Source organism: Felis catus, chromosome D4 (genome assembly GCF_018350175.1).
Source record: "Felis catus isolate Fca126 chromosome D4, F.catus_Fca126_mat1.0, whole genome shotgun sequence".
NCBI classification, from domain to species: domain Eukaryota; kingdom Metazoa; phylum Chordata; class Mammalia; order Carnivora; family Felidae; genus Felis; species Felis catus.
Window position 1 is genome coordinate 39437376 of NC_058380.1, and position 24426 is coordinate 39461801.

At 37.6% G+C, this 24426-nt stretch overlaps 1 protein-coding gene across 11 annotated transcripts in view; it reads right to left on the minus strand.

The window, feature by feature from the left end:
• The window catches only part of NFIB (nuclear factor I B), a 456253-nt gene that overhangs the window by 16235 nt on the left and 415592 nt on the right, over positions 1-24426 (minus strand). For 2 of the 11 annotated variants that reach the window (XM_019815963.3, XM_011288336.4), the window contains exons 8-11: positions 23141-23325; positions 18541-18706; positions 15038-15120; positions 5030-5118 (exon numbers count right to left, since the gene is read on the minus strand). In XM_019815963.3, the coding sequence (XP_019671522.1) occupies positions 5030-5118; positions 15038-15120; positions 18541-18706; positions 23141-23325 (523 nt within the window). The remainder of the gene's footprint in view (positions 1-5029; positions 5119-15037; positions 15121-18540; positions 18707-23140; positions 23326-24426) is intronic. The other 9 variants (XM_019815964.3, XM_011288337.4, XM_019815968.3 and 6 more) reach the window with 7 other exon arrangements.

Below are 24426 nucleotides of genomic sequence, written 5' to 3' on the forward strand. Positions count from 1 at the left end.
CATTTTTTATTTCATAACAGGTGCAAATAATTTTTGATGAGAATGGAGCGATTCTTTTAAAACGAGTATTCAAATACGAAGAACAACACTAGCTAGCAGCTCCAGGACCAAACGGTGAGCATGTGCATTTTTGGCTTTTGCAAGCCTCCTCCTTGAACCAAAGATCCTTCCATGCATCTACCTGATCAGCACTTCTATCATAGTCCCAGAGTGGTGCTAGGGGCCCAGAATGGTGTGTAAAAAGTTGAACATTTTGAACACACTTTAGAGCTGACAGCTGAAAAGGAAATTCAGCACTCTGAGAATAAAGCTCCCCCCAGGAACTCCAGGAACAACCCAGCTGTTGTGCCGTAGTTATGTGTCAAGATAACAAACTGAAAGCAGGAAATGCTAACCTAGTGAATTTGTAGGGATGGTCTAAGTGTAATGTTGAAATAAGAGTTAACTCTTAATACTACCTGCGGACAGGAAACACCAGGAAACATGCTGTGTTTCCTCATCATACATGTGCCGCATGTGTAGGTGTGCGCGCACACACACGCACATGAATATGTGTATGCACACATGTGTGATCCACACGTGTACGTGCATACACACACACATACGTTACACACAAACATACGGTTTGCAACCCAATACTGAAGATTATTTCTGTTCCTGTATCACTGAGGACATACATTTTGCAAAGACCATCTTATGGGCAAAGCAAGGCAAGTGGTAAATGGTTGAGGACAGTGTTATGCAAATAGGATTCGATGTATGAAGTGAATGCTCCTACCCCTTCCTTTTGCCCCCCTCCCCTCTCCTGACCAACCAGATCCAAATAATCTTTACTGGCTGCCAAATTTCTCCTGGGAAATCAAGCAACTCCCTAGAATTGCAGTAATAAACGACAATTTCTTACCAAAACATGTGTAAAGTAACTACAGAATGAAGTATTCAACTCACAGAAAGGAGCTGCTAACACATGTAACGTGGAAAAGAGCTGATAAAAGTCTCTTTGGTGCCATTCAATTATGGCATCAGCAGAGACACAAAAATCCTTCCAATTATTTCAGTGAAATCTTCATTTATTCATTATTTCAGAGGCTGAGCAAATGGTTTGTGTAAACATATCCTTCAGTAACACGCGCATGTTTATTTTAGCCATCTGAAGGCTTCTTCTATGTTTATATAAGCCATCAGACACATACAGCCACTCACTTGTGGCTTTGCTTCTCTTGAAAGGGGTGAAGGGAAAGAAGAGGGAATGAAACAATAAATCCAGTTTCTCTTTTGCATAAAGCACTCCCTCCAATGTTTTAAAATAACTTCTGTTTATATTATTCTTGGATTGTCCTTCAGCTTTCTTTTTCATTCAATTACATTGCTCTTTCATACTTGATAGTACAAGGCATGCTCTGGCTATAGTCTCAAGAAAGCAAGCCAGTTAGGGAGTTAACTGCTGTATTTGTTTATACCCACATAACTCACATATGCAACAGTGTCATTTGTCCACATCGGAGGACAAAGCACAGACACGACAGTACTCTTATGAACAGCTTAAGCAACTCCTCACCTATTACCCTCCCAAGAGCGGAGCCCCTCCTGACTCAAGAAATGAGTCCTTCACCAACAAACTTCACTCTGGGTTAACTGCAGTACCTGACCTTTGGGTTAGACGGAAAAATTCACATTTTCAAGGTGCAAGCACCACACACACACACACACACACACACACACACACACACTTCACAAAATGCTAAGGTCAAAACAACAAAACACCTTCAGGGTAGCAACCTAATAAGTCTGTGAAAACTTTCCGATTGAGTCGCTTTGGTTCCTAAGGGAATGTTTATACATGGGGTTGGGGGCAGGACAAGGAGGGAGGAGGATAGGGGAAATCTTCCAGCTTGGATTACACGTGCAGGGCTCTCGGGCTCTCGCCTCACTGCCATTTTCAGTCGTGCAAAAGGAGCTGCCTTTGACATGGAAACACCTCCAGGGGAGGATTCATGTAAAGCAGAAAAGGAGGCCACTGTGGAGGAGTGGTGGGACCAAGAAAGTAATGGCGACAAACAACAATCACAACAAAATAAAACAAAGCAAAGGCCAAACACAAAGCAAAACCAAAACACCTTCTTTGCTTTGTCCTTTTCTAGTATAGAGTCTCCAGGGATCGCCTTGTGTTAAAACCAAAAATCAACAGCCACAGCAAAAATGACCTGATATTTTCTTTATGCCATTATGACAAAGGCAAATTATTTAATTCTCTGGTTGAACTGCTCTACATTCCTCAAATATTTTCTATTTAATCAGATCATTTTAAAGTTGTAGCAGTGCCTCGATGAACTTAGATGTCTGTCATCCCCTTGAAAGTAGTAGTAATATTGCAGAAGTTTCTGATTTCCTTTTTCGATGTCCTTTCTAAAAAAATTTTTTCATAAATGACCACAGAGTACAAACTATAAACCATGAATGAATTAAGAACGTGTTGTGCCACAGACATGGCTTATCTGTATTATCAAATGTGGACTCTACTTAAGCTTATTTAAAAAAAGAAGAAACTACAACAGAGCAAAGCAAATTGCTGTCTTATTTGAGTATATTTATTGTAAACTGTATAATACTCAGATTCTAAGAACTGTGAGCACCTGAATCAGTCACACAGCCTTTGGGACAGCGTACCATAGAGATTCAATAAACACCTGTTGAATGCACGAACGTGATGCCTGCCATTATCAATTATGGGCCTTCTGAATCACGATAAAAAGGGAACAAGCCGAAAGCTACCTTTTTAAAGCTCTTTGAAGGATTAAAGCCAGTCTATATATCATTATCAATTAACCAAAAAAAAAAAAAAAAATACTATCTTTGAGGGGAGAAGAAAAAAATCTTAACAAAATGAATTCTAAATTTCTTTCTGACTTCTTATAACTTGAAGCTGATTACCACACCAATTTTGCAACAAGAAGGGGTTCTGTAACATGAACAATGGTCTCCTAAGCTGGGTTTAGTCATCGTATTAATCCACTCTGATACATAGGGTGATTCATTGTCCACTCACCTTTTCCTTTGCTGGGATGTCAATTTTTGATTCAAAACATTACTAGGAACCCGGTGCAGTCATATGTCAAATAACCAATAACTGATACCTTTATTTGGCTTTCATGTACTTTATAAAGGTACTATCCTATTTTAGATAAGTAAATGTCAATCAGTAATCACAGATTTAGAGGTTCCCACAGGTATAGCCACATTTAAAAACACGAGTACACTCCATCTGACTTGCAATTCTTATAAATACGGTAACATTTGCACACAGACCTGGCTTTTATGCTCACTGACATGGAGAACATGGACTATGAGAAAGTTATTTAATAAAATTAAATCCAAACATGGTGTTATCAAATCCGATGAAATTAATTTAAAACCAATTAAGACTATTTAAATAAGACATTTTCATGGGATTTAATTCATATTCTTTTTTAAGACTATTTAAACAATATGTTCTCCTTGTGCTTAATTTCTTTTTTGTAAGTATATATTGTATTTTTTTTTCCAAATGGAGGGATTATATAAGCTTCTTGGGGGGAAAAAATGAAAATATGTAAAAATGAATACCTTCTAAAGTGGATGTGTATCGATCTTTAAGAAGAGGAAAAGTCGTATCGTATTCATTTTAGGAAATGCATTAATAAAAACTCGTGAAGTTTTAAAAACTGGATCCAACTAGCTGTCTCGGTTTTCACCAGAGGAAAGGTGGACATTCTGTTAATTCCATTCTTTTTTTTTTATTTTTTTTTATTTTTTTATTTTTTTATTTTTTTATTTTTTTATTTTTTTATTTTTGGGACAGAGAGAGACAGAGCATGGACGGGGGAGGGGCAGAGAGAGAGGGAGACACAGAATCGGAAACAGGCTCCAGGCTCCGAGCCATCAGCCCAGAGCCCGACGCGGGGCTCGAACTCACGGACCGCGAGATCGTGACCTGGCCGAAGTCGGACGCTTAACCGACTGCGCCACCCAGGCGCCCCAATTCCATTCTTTTAGATTCTCCTTTTCAGCAGCTTCTATCACGTGAAATGGAGCTCGGCAGTCCACTTACAGCTGATTTTTGAGTATGTACTTTTACAATACAGCATCAGACTCATAGCAGTGTTGGAAAATTACGTTGGCTCTGCGTTTGGTGAACTCCTTATGGGATTCCCTCACGCTCTTCTAGGAATTTTTATCTCTTATTGCACATGATTATACCATGAATTTTAATTATTTAATTTGCCAATTTGACACAATTCGTTCTTTATTAACATAATACATAAGAAGCTGACTCAGCACTACCTTCCAAAAGCAATACACGAGATAGTATCAAAACTAGTTTTGAAGAAGAAACTAGTTTTAGGATCATTTCCTCAGCCAACCAAACAAATTCAGTTCTCAACGATTCATATCAATGAACAGAGGTTAAAACCTTCATTTAAACCAAATTCCTTCTTTAGCTGTTGATTTCAACAATCGTCTGACTCCAGCATTAACGAACGCGGCTGATAACAGTGAAGTCAACTAATTTGGAAATTTTCTTCTAGCTTTTCCCCTCCAACAGGGGAATAACTGAATAGTAAAATGGTTTAAAGTTAGCAGTAGAGGAAAGAGCTGAAATGAGAAGAACCCATAATGTGAAAAACCCAATGCTTTATGAGACCTCAAATAGCTGAGAAATCTTCCCTAAAACTATGATTTCATTTTTTTTAGGTCCTGAAATGTGAAGTGTCAAATCTTCTCCCCGCCCCCTCCCCAAATTATAAATTGCTGAAAACATTTGACCGCGGTTGGAAATTCCAATGATCAGCGAGCAGATGCTATAGTCCCAAATTAATTTGAAGTTGCATTGACAAAAGAAATACAGGAGGACAGTAGGGAAAGAGCGGAGGGATAGCCCAGACAACTACATGTTTAACATATATTTTCTGTAAAGCTGGTTAAAAACAAACACTATAGCTCATGTAACTTTTAGGTGTAAGTGTAGGGTTGGAAATAATTAAAATGTTACCTTTGCCAAGTAATTCCCAATGTATCCTCACTGGTACTGGGGTATAAATGCCTGCCGTTTTGATTCATGGTCCAGTCACAAATCCTCAGCTGTCAATTGAAACCTAGCAGTCAGATATGGATCGAGCAGTTCTACAGTTTTTAGTATTTAAATGAATACATGCAAACCAGTACTGTACATGGCATTAACCTTACTTTCCCAAGAGGCAGCTTAAAGGAAAACAAAAACAAAAACAAAAACAAAAGCAAAAGAAAACCTTACTCTGCAAAGCAAAATTCCTAGACACTCTTTTTAGAAAACTCTACTGCAATAGGCCACTCTATTAATTAAAGCATACAAGAGAAACGATGCTTAGAACATAACAATTAGCCATTATTAGAGTACAAATTGAGCTGAAATAAAAGCAAACGTTAATATTCAATAGAGAGATATATTTTAGGAAGAAAACAAAAAAAAAAGCTTTTTTTATGCAACATACCAAATAATCCGCACTGAGTAAAATAATCAATAACTTTAAGCATGCAGTTTGCAAAACACAGAAGACATGCAGTTTAGAGGAGTAAAGGTCCCACCTTATACATTCTCCCTAGCTTATGTTTAGAAGCATCAAGGTATTCCCTTCTAGATGTTTCCTAATTTTGCTGCAGTCAAAGTGGCACTGTTTAGAAGGAGTTGATGAGGATTTCTACTTTGATTTTAAACTCAGAGTAATGGCATTTAAAATACTTTACCACATCTGAATAGAGCCAGGAATGCACTGAGTACAAGCTGAAACGAATTCTTCCCAGATCTTGGAATCATCAGCTCTGCCCTTCGGAAGAGGGTTCGAGTAACCCTATCCAGCTCTGTTTGGTTCACAGCTGCCCTACGGTGCTAGCAGATTTATTGAAAAGATATATTGCTTATTTGTATGCCTATGAAAGTAAACTTATCTGGCTTTGGCCGGGGGGGAAACCCCACTAGAAAATCACGGTTTTTATCGTTAGATAGCCTTGCTGTGAATTAACTGCATCTTGCATTGAAAAGATGTCTTATTCAGAGCAACCCACTGCACCTTGTTTGCTGTGTTTCAGTGAGGATTTCTACAAGGTGATGATTGCAGCCAAAGTGCCTTTAAACTCCTGATAAATTATTGTAATCCTTTCTGATAATGCTATGGCTTAAAAAAATGGCTATTAAGAGCCTTTACTGTTCCTGTTAGACCAATGAGTTTCTACACATTGTGAGTAATAGTGATTCTGGAGTTTTAGAATAATCGTTTTGCACCCTTTTCTACAGATCTATGAGTCTCCAAATATACCATCTAAAATTTCCAAAACACATGTTTTCATTATATTGATATTTTAGGTGAAAGCAATTTTATAAAGAACTGAAAAAATTCCCTTAAGATAAGTAGGTGGGTAGGTAGGTAGGTAGGCAGGTTGGTCGGTAGATAGATGGCCAGGTAAACAGACTGATAGGATGTGCGGATTCTTCTCACAATGTACCCATAAAGGAGCCATAAACCAGTAAAGAAATTAAATTAGAATGAAAAATATTCTTAAAACGGACCATAATACTTGCATAATAGAGAAAATGTATGCTTGATTAGTCTTAAAACCAAACAGATAACAAACTTTATGGCAAGATTTTTTTTTAAGTGCTCAACATGAATCATCTAATCAGAAATGCAGTGTGATGGGGCAATGTTTTTTTACAGTAACAGTAAGCCTATTGTCTCTTTCAAAATGCATTTTCTTAAAGCAGTACTATGAAAAAGATCTAAAAACAGCTAAAAATAAAAAACCCTTGACTTTGTGTCAAGATTACCTTAGGGACCACTTATTGATTCTACTCTAGTCAGTGAAATCCCTAGTTTTTAGTCAATTAAACATTCTCAAGAATGGAGGAGTATATTCAGGCAGAGCTCATGATAATTCTGCTAACTTCAGGTGAGTTTCTGTGGGGCTCACAGCTTAGATTGCAGAACTCTTCAGAAAAAGATGCTTTTATGACGCCAGGAGAACCTAAATATTACTCACTGATTAACTGACTTGTCTCACAAACAATGACAGGAACACTGTGTCTCTTTGGAAGGATGTGTTTGTAAACTGCTTACTTTTTTGTTGTTCGTGTTGCTAATGTTTTGTTTATTTGTTTGTTTACCATCCTAACAAATGTCAAGTGGGCTATCTTTGGCCACATTTGTAACACTTAAAATCAATGTATTTGGGGGCTTTTCTTTCCTAAGAGTAGTCCCAAAGGGGTTAAACCTGACCATAGCTATTTACTTTCATCCATACGTAAGATAAATTCAATAGGGTTAATTTTTTTTCAAAACAGAAAATATGATGAAATACATACAAAACAATCACTAGACATAGGAATTAGCAATAATTTAGATGCCAAAAAAATTGGCAGGATATTAATTAGTATTAAATTAATTTCCTCTCGGTTACTGAGAGCGAAAAATATAAATTAGATTTATTTAGTTCTTTAGATTGTGGGGTAGCATTATCAACATTTCCAAAAATTTCTGAGGAGACCTGTTTATACACGCTTATGTGTTATAAATTACTTAAAGCAGGTCACTTAAGCAAGACCCTCACTCTTTATGTTTTTTTAATTTATTAATTAACCTTCTTTTGCATAAAGCATCTTTGAATTAATGAACTTCCTGACGAAGTTAAATTTTAATTTTAAAGGTGATGGTGTGGCAGGGGAAACAACTGAATAATTAAACTAGAAATCACTCTTCACTCTTATTCTTAATAAAATCAATTACTAAGACTCTTTGTTTGAGGAAGATAGTTCTGACTCAGCAAATTTTGAATAGAATCTCGGGGATAAAAAGTTAACACTAGGTGTATTACGCTTCTTTTGGGGGCATGTTAAATGTTCTTAGTATAAGTCACTATTCCCAACAGCAAAAACTCGTTACATTATGTTCTAAATAAATTTAAAATAACAGGTGATAGTGTTATTTGAGGTTGGGGTGATGATTCCTCAATTTCTGTCATGGGAAAGAGTCACTGTTATATAATGTAGCTATCAATTCTCTTTAAATTAAATTTGAAGACTTTAATTTCAAGTAGTACATAGGCTTCAATAACACTGTAATGGTTTTTCCAAGTATTTTCGTCAAAAAAAAAAAAAGGAAATTACTTGTTTCCTCCAATAGTAATCAAATAGAAAACACTAGGTACAGATTAGTTCAAATATTTAGTCTGTAAGAGTTGTGTGTTTGAATGGAGGTAGAGAGCAATTCCTATTTTTGTAACATAGTCTTTAACAGACCTGAGCATATGCATATCCTTATAGAAATGCACACTCCCATAAATAATTTTAATCCTTTAATTTTATGCATCTATCAATATGAAATTAGACTGTCTAGAAAACTGAGGTAAAATTTACATTACAACAATTATGCCCAGAATTCCAAGAGCAAGCAGAAGGTGAAGTAAGGAAGTAAGACTGTCCTCCAGGAAAGCTATGAGTAAAGGGTTACCTACGTAACAAGTAAGGAAGAAGTGAAGGTCAAGTTTTCCTGCCTATGTTCTTAGAATGGCATTCTATCAAGACTCTGGAATGAGAACCTTGTTCCTTGCCTACAAGGATGGGTTCAAGCAGTTTCCCTCAAAAATCTACACAAGAAAAAAAAAACACCTAAGAGTTGGGTCATTATCCTTTCCTAGGCTGTACCCACATTAGTCATAGGTAGCTGACAGCTATAAAGAATCAATATTGCTTGTGATTTCAGAGTTAAGATTTTGTTTATTCAAATGAGGGCCCTCCATTGTTATTAACAGGGGCTTTTGTTAAACGCTTAGCAATTAGCTTTGGGAACAAAAGAAAGAAGGTAAGCAAAACGTTCTATTTTGCTAGACTCAGCAAACAGGCCGATGTACTAACAGTCCCTCATGATGACAACAGCTCTCAGTTGAACCAATAAACCATTAAACTGTAAACAGAATAATCAACACAGGCAAATTTACCTTCTCACTTTTTTTTTTTTTTTAAGTTTACAGTGACCCTCAAGGGAATATCTTGAAAGGTGTGTTTTACGTTCTTAGGGGTTTTTTGTTTTGTTTTGTTTTTGTTTTCATTTCTACAGATAGCCTCAAGGAAACAGATTTTTGGGGGTAAAGGTGCTTTTGAGGGGATGCTTAAAAGATAAACAATCCAATGTTCAAACTGTCCTCTAACTCTCAGATTAGTAGAGTTTTATTTTATTGCTTTTATTAATTACTCACCATGGAGCAAATAAAATGGCCTCTAAATGAACAAGCAGAACGTTCAGAATAAAATTGTTATATGTAAAACATATAACACATTAAAAAAAAAAGAGAGAGATTCAAGATCATCCTGGTACCTTAAAGTTACTTCTAATGTCAATTTCTGGAACCCATGCTTCTTGATATTTAATTTAGCTAGCGCAGTAGAATTACATTAAATGGGTATGCATAGCCCATGAACTACATAAACATAACTGACCATAAATCCTAAGTAGTAGCAAATGAAGAGGTTTTTTTTTCTTCACACGGAGACTAGTTTAACTTGTAAAATGTAAGATTTCAAGGGAACTCAGAGATTGTGAAGTTCAACCCCTTCATTTTCCTTTCCAAGATAAAGATACAGGACAGTCAAGTTTATGGACTCGTCCAAGATCAGACATGCCCTGTTTGTGTCAACACTAAAACCAAACCTCCGGACTCCTAACCCCTGGTTCTCACCAAAGATACTGATTGCTTTACCACTGTTCTTTCCCTACCCTATGCTTCATGTGCCCCCCACCCACCCCACCAAGAATATTTAAGGCTAAAATGGCTATAATTATAACCTTCAGAATCTCCTCTACTTCCTTGATTCAACTTGGATCTTTTAAAGTAAATATTTTCAGAGGACAAGATAATTTTTCCCTTGTGATTTTGTTGATCGAAATGTAAGGCTACGGTAAACATAATTTTATTTTTACATTAATTAGTTTATCTAGAATGTGATAAATACTGAAAGTGAGTGAATAAATAAATGAAGGCATGATAAAGCAGACCACGGGAGGTTTTTTTTAAAAGCATAAGAACTAGCCAAAAGGCTAAACATTTGCATAGCCGTTATTTTGACTGAAACTTCCTTTAAATGTGTTTCCTTTCCAGCTAGCATATGTGAAGAGTGACCTCTTATCCATTTACATACCTACCCAGAAGTCATGTGATAGGGTTTTACGTCAAGCTGTCAATTATGATAACAGACACAATAAGAACAGCCACAAGTGTTGATAGCCTGCTTCCTGACTTTATTGAAAAGTTTGTTGATAGTCTGCTAGTGTCCTTTCAATTGCTTGCCTCTAATAAAAGACTACCTTTCCAGTGGTCTCAAGGTACCTAGCTTTGGCTTTGCCATTTGCCAGGACAAACGTTGCAAAGAAATTTCAATTAATATCTTAATTAAAAAAAAAAAATTCCTACAGAGGCAACTTCTTAGGAAGGCCATTTGGTGCAACGGAAATTTTCAGCGTAAGGAAAGGCACTTCCAAATTCCAGTTTCAAAATTATACCAGGGAAAGTGTCGAAAATATTTTGATATAAGGTAGCCCAGTGATTGCAATGGAAATGATAGCGTTAAGTGGTCATGCAAGAGATGTAACATGCTGAAGCTCAGGCACCGGTAAAACCCATGCAGTTGTGCACATAATGCAGGGACCTGAGCTGATCAGGCCATTCATTCATGAGCTCTAATGATAAGGAGTGTACATATAATCAGGAGATTATAATTTTGAGACTATGAAAATAAGTCTTACATCTTATAAACTAGAGCTTGTGTGACGTTGTCGTCTCCCTTTCGGAAGGCAGAAGTGACCTCCCACTTATGGCATCAAAAACCTCAAATCTGTACCAAAGGTTCATATGCTTTTCAATACCTGGTTCGATTCGTAACCTTTTATTTCTGAACAAGAAGCTTCTTAGCTACAAACTTTTATTTCCCACTTGCAGTGAGATTTTTTTTATATGTTGTACTAACGTGTAACAGTGAAGGTTCATATTTTTATTATAACCTTGCACTCAAATGCAATGGTGAAAATCAAGTTGACTAGACCCTCTTTTATCACGTAACTTCCAATAAGAGCAAAGACAGAAGGCCTACAATTTTAACGAATTCATGATGAGGTTGACCAGATAAGGTACTGGTGCTAATTCGAGCAAGCCGTCTCCTGTTCGCCACTCATACTAAAATTGTTAGCGTGGATTATAAAATAATTTCTGGGAAGTCCAACGCTCTGCCATGTAGTTCCCATTCTCTCAGCTACAAAACTTGGGACACGTGGGTCCCCTCGCTGCCTATCACAGGGAACGTGCACAGTGTGTTCGCAGTACGAGGAAGAGAAACACTGCATTTTACTAAGCTTCTGTGAAGTTAAGTCAGCGTGGAGATCCTTGACACTTCTGAAAAAGGTCCAAATCATAAAAAGACATTTCTCAGGAAAGACCAAAGAGTTCAGTTTGCCAAAGCAGGACCCAGGGGTTCCTCAAGCCACCACACCACCTTCCCATAGAAAAGTGAAAGAAAAATGAAGCTCCAGTTGATGTCTGCTTTTAAGACCTCCCCAAGCCAACAGTGAACGCAGGAACGAAGCCAATCATCCCAAAGACAGTCTAGTTCCAGACCCTGAACAACGCGACACACAGGTTTATGTTAGGAGATAAAGGAAAAATTCAAGTCCTGATCAGCTGGCATGAGCTGATGATTATAATTAGAGGATTGTTTGTCAGGGCAAATGATCAACTCGTTTACGTGAATCTTTTTGAAATAGTCTTCCTGATTACGGATTATTTTTTGGATTCAAATGAGATATCATATTTACAATGATAGGTGAAATTCTCGCGTCAGGAAAAAAAAAACACGAGTATTTCAAGGCAGTTAGCAACCGACATTAATCAGTAATAACCATTTTAAGGATCACTGAGATATAGTATTACTAACAACAGCTGTATGTGTACCAAGTTAATGGGTACAAAAGTATATGCTTTTATGCTTCTAGTATTCAGATTTGCCAATATGGATGTATTACTCTTACCAGTGGAATATTGGGTTCATTTTAATATCTGCCATCTCAATGTAAGAATGCCAGTATCCCTGTGTGCTTGAAATGACTATATTGAAAGGTCTCCTTTATTGTCATTTTGTGGAAAGATTATTTATAAGATAGTCAAAATTCTTCAACAATCTTAAATTTATTGTTAACCCTAATTTATGTGGGCTATATTAAAGTTCTTTTCTGAGAAAACAAATAGCACTGCACAATGCACATCAATACTTTTCATAACCTAAAAGGATAAATCTTTACAAAGAGGCCGCCAATAAACTGAAGAATGTACCTGGTGACAATATTTATTCTTAAGGGGTCATGTATATTAAAGGCTATGGGGAATGTTTAAAAGAACTCTCTCAGACTACATCCATTGCCTTTCTAATTTTGAATTTCTCCTAGCTAATATAAAATGATTGATTACCTTTATTTCATGTACCCCTTGATTTTCCTTTTCATTCATCATTGAGTGCTTTAAACCAAATGCATTTAGAACCTGCTGCTACAAGAGTGGTCTCTTTTAAATCTTTGTAAAGTAATGAAAGGACACAGTAAATCAATCTCATTTCTGCTGTAAGGAAAGCATAACCTTTACTCTACTGAAGTCATTTAAAGTATTTCTGTCCCTCTGTTCCTGGAGAGTCAGCCTAAAACTTCATCTCAGTGATTCTTTCGAAATTTAAAAGCAGAAAAGTAATAATCTCTTAACTGGAACCTTACTTTAGTAATATTCGTGGATAGTATGAGATGCACATACATTCATGTTCCGCATGCCTCAAAACTGTAGCTCATTGTAAATTTGCCATATTGGGCTTCTTCGTGTCAAAAAGTAGCACTCTTTCATCATCTACAGGACAAATTATCCGTCTGCAGGGTAAATGCAGATTCGAACTAGAATTGAACATTTCATTTTTAGCTCTGACCCTTCTATAGTTTTTTTTTTTTCTTCCGAGGATCTATACACATCGTACGTTCCATAAATATCAACCGCATTTGACCAAACAAATCATATTTCTTTTGTAAGAGGTCTTCACTTGACATTGCCCACTTAAATAAGAAATGGTGGTCTTTAATAACAAAAGTTGGTAGTTCTGGAACTCGCATATATGTATTTTCAATTAAAATGTGCCCAGATCTCCATCTACATTAAGACTCATTCCTTCCCGATGCCTGCCAAGTGTTCTCGATTCATCCTCGGACATGCGAAAGACAAAGTAAATTTTACATGATGGACTTTTGTGATCATAATTACCTGAGCCTCTAAAGTTAGTCATCTGTGGTAAATAAAAGAAATTAAAGCTGCCACAGGTTAGCACAGCGGGATGGGGAGATTGCTTCTAAATACGTGGAATTGGATATAGTCTAAATGTGTTTGGGGCTAAAGGAGGCATGTTTCTATGAATTAAAAATTAACTGGAAAGTAGAGATGTGTCATAAAGAATAATGCAAATCCCATGATGAAGATATTTCTGAAAATATGTGGAATGATTTTGAAAAGAACAAGTTTCTAAACCTATAAATCCTACATGTTTTTTTTTAATAAACACAGTGAACATACACATTTGTCAAATAGAACCATATTATAGTAATTATAACACATTTCATATTATAGCAATTTTAGAGGTGAAAAAAAGCAACATTCCAGAGAATTATGTTGAAAAGCCAATGGCTGGCAAAACCACTAATTATTATTCGGTATTTTCATAACTGTGTACAGATGTTTCCAGTTAGTTCTCACTCTTTTGTTTGGTTTTGCTTTTTAAAAATCTGGCGCGATGTCAAGTATCTTGAGTAAGCTATCATCTTTATGATTTTCTCTGAACTCCGCAGGTGGTGACCTTTGATATATGTGGTCTGCTACCTTGGTCCACAACTGGGCAGGACTTGGGAATTTCGCGTGAAGCACAGCTAAGAGAGAGCACAAGCTAGGTGGGCACGTCCGGAACAAAAGGAAGCAGGCGAGAGGCCCTGGTGAGGCTTACTACCTACTTAACGACCCAGACAAATGCACCTACAACCTATGAACGAAGAGCAGGTAAGCTTACACCAGCTCCTTCTTATTCACGATAGCCTATTTTTCCCTACTTAATATTTTGCACACTGTTAATTTCAAACTGCTCTGCTATCAGAACTTGAGAGCAGCGAACATATGCATCATAAAATATATCTAAATTCCAAAGTGTTTAGAGTTATTTCTGTCGTCCTGTAACTAGAATCATGGGATTTCTGTATTGGTATGTTCCGTGCCTTTGACTGTGGCTAATTTGTTTAGAAGCCACCATTAATCCTGGCTGTATATTTTCACAGTTTGGGTAAACACTTCATTTGCATTAAATTTACAGCATTAATGAGATGTGAAATTTAAAATGCTACTTGAAACATAAATGATGTAAGAAAGCAGAACAACAAAAAAGTGTTTTATCACATCTGAAATCAGTAAGCCAATTTAAGCCTATTAAAATAGGAATGATGTGTCACCCGAGGTTTTAGCTTCATAACTCATCCTCTTGGACTAAAAGTCCAAAATGAGGAGTAAAACATCTGGAAACTATGAAAGAGCTCAAAAACACAAATTGTGTCCTGCTTCTACTCTAATGGGCTTTTAAATCAGTTTTCAATTTTTGTCTTTGGAAGCTACAGGCTAGTAAGTTCTCAACAGCCAGTAAGACTGGGAAAAATCCCCTGGCCGAGACCCTGGTTACTCATGGATGCTATCGATCTAGGCCACAGAGGTGGAAAACGTCTTGGGCCAATTTGAGAAACCCTGTTTAGAGAGGCAAGAAACAAAGGATAAATGAGAAAATATTCTGGAAAATGAAATGATCAGTGTCTTTCCCAGAAGCCCCCGGGAGCCCCGTTCTGAGTCCAGATCTGAGAGGCAGCATGGAGAGAGCACCAATGCGGAAGCGTGGCTACACCATCACACCTGGGTGAAACTTGCCCACCTGTTGCTGATGTAGGAAGGATGGGTCTCTTGGGCTTAGTCCCACATATCGATTGGCTTGAGATGTGCCTGAGGCTGTGTAGGCTGATTAAGGAAGAACAAAAACAAAGATAAAAATTGTGAACTATCAGAATGAACACCCTGTCCATGTAAAAGAAACCCAGAGAGGCGGGATTTGCAACCAAAAAATAAATAAAATAAATAAAATAAAATAAAATAAAATAAAATAAAATAAAATAAAAGTCTCGCTATTTTTCTATTCTTTTGTCTGAGTGAACACCAAGTGATACATAAAAGAAGGGGCAGTTGACCTCAAATCAGTTCGTTTTTCCCCCTCCCCAGAAATCTATCCAGTAAACCACATCTGACCTTTGGCGGTGGGTGTCTCACACTAACGTGCTCCGGTTATAGTCCCACGGGAGTACCAAGGGCTGGCTCTGTAGCAGGGCCCTTTTCCTACTCGTACTGTTTCACCAGATATTAGCTGCCTAACAATGGAATAATCGATGAGGGTCTGCGATTCTAAACGTGAAAGCAGACTGAAAGTCTGTCGGGAAAGAGTGAAAGCTTGTAATAACGGGATGTAAGCAGATGGGCTTGATGATACCGACTGAACAACGTCTTGCTAAAGAGAAAATCTAATATTACGAACATGAAGGAGAAGCCTATATTTACGATAGCACAGAGAGTGAATCAGGTCAGAACTTCAGTTAATGTGAAAATGACCTTAAGTGGGAGAGAAATGTTTTTGAAAAAAAATTCTTTCTTTTTCGTAAGCGCAAAGAGTCAATTTCTTGTGATTGGCCCAGGGAGGGAGTGGTGACATCTTTTAGATCCTTGGCCACCAGGCGTTAAGTACATGTGGGGAATATTCCTGAAATTATTTTGATCTCACCTTGCAAGTACTTTTGGTACAGAGTGAATTTTCCAAAGAAAACGCCTCCCTATTCCTAAAGATTTTTGTTTCTTTTCACAAGGAAAGGACTTTCCAGCACTAAGCAACCCCACTGCCTCATGCTGGAAGAAACAGAAGAACTATATTTTCGCCATTTATGTTACATTCATAGGTCTGAAGAAAGCTAAAATGTTTGGCCGAACACCATCAGATTAATGAAAAATCCAGACATGAATTTTAAAAAGGCTTTTTTCTTTTAAGCCAAATATATTAATTCTGCCATGTCCATGTGAAGGGTTGCAGAATTTGATCCACTGAAGCTTTTTTAGGTCAACTTTTTAAAAGAGTGAAGATGCTCACAATTCAGCTTTAATCACTCCTGAATAAAGGGCCCATACAAGGGCAGCCATAAGCAGCCAGTGGCCCTACTTGATGACCAGGCCTCTGGCATTCAGCGCAAAGCATGGACAGCTGGAGAAGAGCCTCACAGAGGCTCAGAAAGCGATATTCCTTCTTTTCAACCATGAGAAGGAGGTTTCCTTCATCTATGTGTTTTCTTTAATTTCACTGACTTATCAGTTCAATGACCAATTTCTCATGATCAGTGCTGTCTCGGGAGCTGGAGCTACAAGTCTGTTTATAGGAAAGAAAAACAACTCGCTAGATTTCTTTCATGTGGGAGTGGGAAATAAGCTGATACAGCCATCTTTATACAACCAACCTTCTGAATATTTTGTAATTTTATGAGTCAAATCAGATCCCTTTTGATCAACCTACAGGTGAGTATAAGAACAATTCATTAGCAAGCAGGCTAATAGCACTCCCATGGTGAGCTGTGATCCTTGGGGTCTGATCTTCCCTTGAAGGTCCTCTATTAATATCCCTATAAGATTAGGTAAATGAAGTTTCCGGAACTCGGTTTGGATCATTTATCCTGTGATAGTCTTTCCAATGCTTTTCAAAAAAATCTTCTGGTTTTCATTGGCTTTTATTTAAATTGCTGACTTTTGTTTGCTCAAAGATGCCAATGCATCCACTTTTAAAATCTGGATTGTGAGGGGCAAGCGGGTTGATGAGCACCGAGGAGGGCGCCTGTTGGGATGAGCACTGGGTGTTGTATGGAAACCAATTTGACAATAAATTTCATAAGAAAAAGAAAATAAGCACAAAATAAAATCAAATCTGGATGTCGTATTTCAGTGGCCGTAATGTGCACAGCTAACCTTTGGAGCAAAAGCATTCTTAGTCCTCCTTGACTGGATTTCACCCATCTGTGCATTCAGGGAAGTGTTCCCTAGTGTAGGACCCTCTACCAACAAACCAATTACAAACAATAAAGATTATGGATGGGAATTGCAAGCCTACATGGACTGATTAGGCTATGGGGCCTCATGAATTTTGAGAAAGAAATGCTGAATTCATTGTACACTCAAAGTATTGTCCATTTCTCTTGTAGGGTCCCTTTCTAGGTTTTCAGAAGCCGCAAAAAAAAAAAAAAAAAAAAAAGAAAGAAAGAAAGAAAAAAAAACCAAGAAGAAAACATCTTTCCAAAGCCTGAGAAAAGGAAGAGCCAGGGGTGCCTCTGTAATTCTGTAATTTTACTTAGACATTTCCAGAGGTTTTCAATTTTTTTTTTTTTTTTTTTTTTTTTTTTGCCCTAGGAAAGAAAATGGGACCTCTGAATTTCAGGTATATAATGCACAATTGATGAGGAGTCTGCTAATTCCTCCTGACTGGAGCTTTATCTCTTCCACTTGGCCAATCTGTACATGCCAATTCCAGTCCCAGGGAGCCTGTAGTTTGAATGAAGCCAATTGAAAAACTGCATGATAATTTCTTGTGTATTTATGAGTATTCCATACGAAGAAGCAAAGGAATCATTTGGTTTATTGGTAGGTTCGATGTAAGTTCACTGGATAAATCTCTGACATTTAAAATGTTATGGCCACGTTCAAAACCACAGTACCTGATGTACCATGATAGGCAAAAACGAAAACAAAAAACAAAAACAAAAATGAAAAAAAAAAAAAAAAACAAACAAACAAACCAAAAAATGGCCGTAGATAATGAAAGTGCAATTGGCTTATGTGTGCCTAATACTCAACTTTAAAATGTTAGCTGCATCCAACATGGTGTAACTGTTTTTTGTTTTGTTTTGTTCTTGCAATGACATAGCCTATAGCGACGTAAACGGGCAATTATTTTACAGAGGCCCTGATTCGAACTGCCGTGTGAAGGGCATTGACTTCTATAGGAATTCTCCAATAAGTAACAATTATCTAATCTCTCTGGGTGCCATAAAAACCTTGTACACTGAGTTATGTTATTCAGTGTAATTTTCGATGTATACCTCGAACGAGCAGGCATGACTTATTATTTTTCTGACAACTGTTTATTCAACAAATGAGCTTCTCCCTTTTCAAATAGGATGGACTGCCTGAAATTTGATAAGAGAGAGCTTGTGAGAGCCAGGCCACATACATGCCTGCTAGTTCCACATAAATGAGAAATCTCCATCTGGTCTGAAAAGTTGCCGTGTTTTCCACCTTGGATCAGACGTCCAACGGTGCCTTTGATGGACATTTCTCATTTCCTACAGAAATACTTACTGGTTGCTGTAGGTGAAGCTGCCTCACCTTCAGTGGATGTAGTGATGGGTTTAGTATCTGTCATGGTCAGGGTCACAGGTCGCACTGCACTGGGATGGGGAGAGGGTGCCAAGACAGGTGTGAAATGGCCAGGCACTTTCCCTACTACTTGACCACTGCTGTTAGGCTACAAAACAAAAACAGAATGGCGGGTGAAACAACCCAAAAGGCAGTCATCTTGTCCAACAACTTCCACTCAGCACCCTTGGCCACACGGACCCGGTACACTTGCTGTTAACCACCACACGCCTTCCCAAGTCGGAGTCAGAGAGACCAACCGATGGTTAGTAGTAAAAAGAAGCAGCAGCACTTAAAAGGAAGTTTCACCTTCAAAACACTTCGTACGGGTTAATTCATCTTTACAACACGCCTGAGAGCCAGGCGGAACTGATCCTTTCATTCAGTAGCACGGGCAAGACTCAGGTGGAGACTTACACGCTTAGCCCAAGACTGGAGTGTAAATAATTCCTGAGCTAGTGAGAATTTGAACCGTGCCTTCTTCTTCTCTGCCGTTCGTTTTCCGCGGTCAGTCAGTTTTGGCGTTCAGCACGCGATTTTCACCTAAGGATGCTATCACTGACCCAAGCAAGACAAGGATATCTAGGAGATCAAACACATCCAACTCAATAGTTTCCATTATTTATAGTCAAAGCCCATCTTTGGCATTCAAAAACTCTAGCTCTCCGTCACACACAAGTACGCTTGGACACACACACCAAGCAATTTAGGCTCTAGGATCTCCACTTAACTTTTGACGATTGACCCATACAGGCAGATAGAATGATATTTCAAGCATTTAAAACTTCAGATCCACACGATGTAAAATGATGGACTAGGTCTGACCTCACAACTACAAATAAAAGATTTCCAAAGTCAATTAAAATGTGCTGAAGGAAAGCAGAGATCAATCAAATATACTTTGTTACCTAAGTTACTCCTCCCTTGCTGGGCATGGAGAGTTACGCAAAACATTATTGTTGACTTTTGTGGGAATCAGCTAAGAAAATCCCCCGGGGCAATGATAGAAAAGACATGAATATCTGAGTGTTAGCCTCGGGTAAGAAAACAGTATCCATGGTAAGGAGACAAAATCCTAAGGGTACACTGTTGGAAAAAAATATACTGGAATGTATTTTTCTAGACAGAGCATGCTATCCTTGATTACACCCATGTTGGAATTCTCCACTGCAGGATGTACCTAACAATTTGCCATGAGAGTATTCTCCACAAATATTTCGGCTCTCTGTGTTAAAGGTAAACAGTGCCATGAACGGAATAGTTATTTAATTCCCTGCACAGAAATCACCAGAAGACGTTTCTTTAGATAAAAAGATGAACAGCTAATAACACTTAAACACAGTCAATGAGAGACATGCGCTAAGTCTTTGGTTAGGTTCCTCGGAGGCCACATTATTTATTCTGTAAAGAATAATGGACTTCTTGAATATCCTGACTATTCATCATGAGTAATTTTAAGTATTTAACTTTATGTCAGGAAAATTGACCAGCGTCTCCCCCACGGAAACCTACGAGAGAGTTTATGAGGGAGTTATATCTTTAAACTAATTTTATTTAAAATAATCCATTGAGTACCATGACTGTCTCACTCAAATCGGTGCACCAGCGACGTAATTAATCTCCAAATTGCTGTGGGGAGGACAAGGCCTCTCAGTTGCCAGACTTAACAATCAAAATCAGCGCAGGGCCACAGGATATTTCAAAAGGAAGAGTGAACTACAGGTGAATGAGTCCTCATTTCCCCACCACCCCCCATTTTTAGGGCTAAACAGGTAAGTATCAAGAATCCTCTTTTGAAATGCAACTTAACTGGTTTTTGAGTTGGAGTTAAAAATCAAAGCAGGTACGAGGTGCCCATGGAAACAATTCGGTAATTTACTAGAAAGACACATTTTTCCTTTCGAGGGGAAAAAGTCATTTTCTTTTAAAGCAGACCAGCAACTTCTGGTTCTCTGAACACATTGCAAAAGACTGTTTTGAGTATCTGCCTCAAGAAAGAAGAAAGGTCTCTCTCTATCACTCGTGGTACATGCGGTAGTAAAGAGTGTTTCCATATTCTGTGTACCCCAAACAGTTTGCTGGGACCTACCTGAGAACACGGGATGGAAGAATGGCAATAATGTCAAGAAAATGCTGCACGTGATGTGTTATTACCTCGCCGATCCTGCAAGCTTTGTCTACTGGAATGGAATCGACATGAACCAACAGACGTTTCACTCATTTAAAAACGACAAAAGTGACAAGTCCCAAGCCAACACAGACAACTCTTCTGGAATTCAGAGTCAGAATAGGAGGGGTTATTCCTTTTGGGTCTTCCACTGGTTCAAACAGATGAAGCTATACTACTATAAAGCGTCTCTTTTAAGGCTGTTAGATGAACTTTCATACCACAGATAGGAAAAGAGAGACATCTCATTTGAAGATGAAGTTGAGCGGCATTAGGAAAGGATTACCCTACATAGTACGATGTTGCTCCTATTACATAAAATCCTGAGAGGGAAATTTTTCTTTTTTTAAATTGAGATGAAAGTAAGATGCTTCTCTTAGAAGCTAGATCTTTACCTTAAAAATAGGAAGAAAAACAGAACAATATAGGCAGATTATCACCTAATATGCCCTCTTAACTTATAAAGAAATGGAAATATACCTAAAACAAGCACTGAATAATTAAAGAAATGCGTAACACTAAGGGCCTGATTTTAATTTGCATAATTTTTCCCCTAACAGTGCCTAATTAAGACATCAGTTAAAAAAAAAATCCAATGGAACTCTAAGATTTTCCACACTGAATTAACGTTAAGGACTTTTAATGGATGTCTTAATTAGACTTTGTTATTCATGGAAATTCTACACAAATTAAAATCAGACCTTGTGTGCACTGTTCCCAGCTGAGTCTAGCAAAATGCTCTATGGAACTGAGACTCTTGAATCCACGATCTGACAGCAAATTTTATTTCTAAACTGATATATTAAGATCTACTGTTTTACTTAGTAATTATTATTATAGTCATTAAAAGTGCTATATATACCATTTGGATATTTTCTTCTAAAATACAAATGGCTTAATTACAAATTCAAAACTCAAGAACGGTGTGTTTACTTTAGTATTATGAGTCAACAGAACTACAAGCACAGGTAACTTTTTAAGTAACCAAAATGGTGCTGGCTATGTCGTTATTCAAAATAAATCATTCAGGAAAGACCATTTTCCTTCATTTTAACAATCACGACCAACATGATTTTTCCAGATCTTTTCTTTGTTAATTCTAAATTAATATGCACATACTATTTACTGGCATTTTAGTAACTGAACAGCATTAATGACAGAATGTTTATGACAATCTCTCAGCGCGTTAAAAGGCATAATAAGGAGTGGGCAGGAGTCTTGGAGGGAAAGCAGCAATGCCAAGTACCAGACCATAAGATCAAAACTACAGTACAGATTCTGGATATTATGATTTGTGCCGACTCTGGCACAAAGACTGTCTATTTGATAGTGAAAAATCCTCTTATATCAAATCCCTATGAAGTGACCTCTCCATAGAAGAAGCCACATGTTTAGGGAGTGAGAAAGGCATGTAAGTCACTACACTTACACAATAAAAGTCCCTAAAACCACCGCATGATGTTAGAAAGAAAGAAAGAAAGAAAGAAAGAAAGAAAGAGAAAGAAAGAAAGAGAGAAAGAAAGAAAGAAAGCAGAAAGAAAGACAGAAAGAGAGAGAGAAAGAAAGAAAGAAAGAAAGAAAGAAAGAAGAAAGAAACAGAGAAAGAAAGGAAGGAAGGAAGGAAGGAAGGAAGGAAGAAAGAAAGAAAGAAAGAAAGAAAGAAAGAAAGAAGAAAGACAGAAAAAGAGAGAAAGAAAGAAAGAGAAAGAAAGAAACACAAAGAAAGAAAGAAAGAAGAAACAAAGAAAGAAAGGAAGGAAGGAAGGAAGGAAGAAAGAAAGAAAGAAAGAAAGAAAGAAAGAAAGAAAGAAAGAAAGATAGATAGAAAAAAGACACTTCTGGCAATGCCCCTGATTATTAAATGTAGTCATGTCTGTGCAAAGAATATTCAAGTAGTCGTCAAACACTAAAAAGGTTTACGTTACCAAAGCTTATTTTAATACCTAATAGTTGGTCTATAAATACAACTGTAAGTTCTTTTGTGTGTGTTTATTTTAGCGCATACCTCGCCCCTGCCTGAAATAAGCACTTTGTCTCTGTGTTAAAGCAGGTATTCCAGAGGTGTGAACTCCAGCTCAGAGCTTTTTTGTCAATGCACTCACTTTCTGCATCAACTTTCTTTGCAGTCAATGAAAATTCAAAAACATCAAACCAAAAACACCTTCATGAATGTGCCCCTTTGGGGCAATACACTTCCTACCTGTCATTCAGCCACCTTTAAATAAAAACTTATTGAGTCACCAAGACACTTCCTGAAGGTGGATTTCAAAAGCTTGATGTTCTGCCAGACATAGTGTCTGAGTAAGCTTCACGTCTTAGAGTCAGACCTGTTCCATCTCCCTTAGGCTCTACGCTTATTTTCTCTCTCATTTTTACCTGGCTGGTTTGCGGACTGGATGGGTCATAAGAAGGTACATAGTTCTTCAGAGTATCCTGAGGATTCAGGTGGGGAGGATATCTGATTGTTGGATGAGAAAAGTAGCTCGATGGGGCTGGAGGAAGAATAGCTTGTGTTGGAAATGGCAACGGTGAGGGTGGAGGTGGAGTTCGAGTTGAGATGACTGTAGAAGATAGAAAAGGGGAGACGGACGTCAGCTGTGATGCCCACTGCTCCACCCGACCCTGAGAACCCTGTGAGACTGCGCCACTCCAGCTCTTCCCTTTTCCCCACCATCTACCCAAACTCTCCTGCGGAGACAGCGAGTCTTTCGCTCTACGCTCCACACCCGCACCGAGAACACGCAGACCCTACCCCCCTCTAGGGGACCAGCAATCTCGCTTTCTAGATCTAAGAACGAGGAGACGAGGAAGTTTCCGTTGTATAGGTAAAGCCAGTGCTTCATGAAACATGTCTTAAAGCAAAGTTATTTCCCATCCAGAATACGATCTTTGATCAGAAAGTCTTTGGGTCTTAAGTTCAGATCAACTCACAGCATTAATTAAAGGGCAGGGGCACCCACAGACTATCAGAATTCAAACAGAAGTGTACTCCAATTCTAAATAAATATCTTCCCTATACATCCTGGCAGGTGGTTGGTTAAAAGAGAAGCCAATAATTAGTAAGCAATAATGTCCTGAATAAGTACCTGATCATTGTATAAATGCTTATGAACATCTGAACACAGGGTCTGGTAATGCTTTTTCCTAATGAAAATGTTCCTTTCAAAACCAAAAGGGCTCTATTCTATAAGTATTCTTCTTCCTACTCTAACTTTTATTACATATAGCTTAAAAGACATTATTAAGATAAGACCAAGAGTATAACCCACAGAAATGTGAATTTAAACTTTCATATAGGCACATTAACTTACCAATAAATTGCATATTTATAAAGGGAAATAATATATAAAACATATGCAATGTAGGCGATGTTTAATTGTACTGTAATTTTTCAACATCAGTATGACCACAATTTATTGTTTAGATTTTAAAATATAATTCTTAAGTTTGAAAAATGGGGAAAGAATATAATTGCATGATCATTATCTCTATAACGTTGAGGAAAATAACCACATGAGTACAATTTAAGAGTACCAACGAGTATATGTAGAAGTGAAGATTAAATGTCTGTTTCTATTTAATATTTTGATCCAAATCATAGGAAATTACATATGATAAATGTTTAGTGTTTTATGAGACAACTTAGCAAACAATTTGAAAAA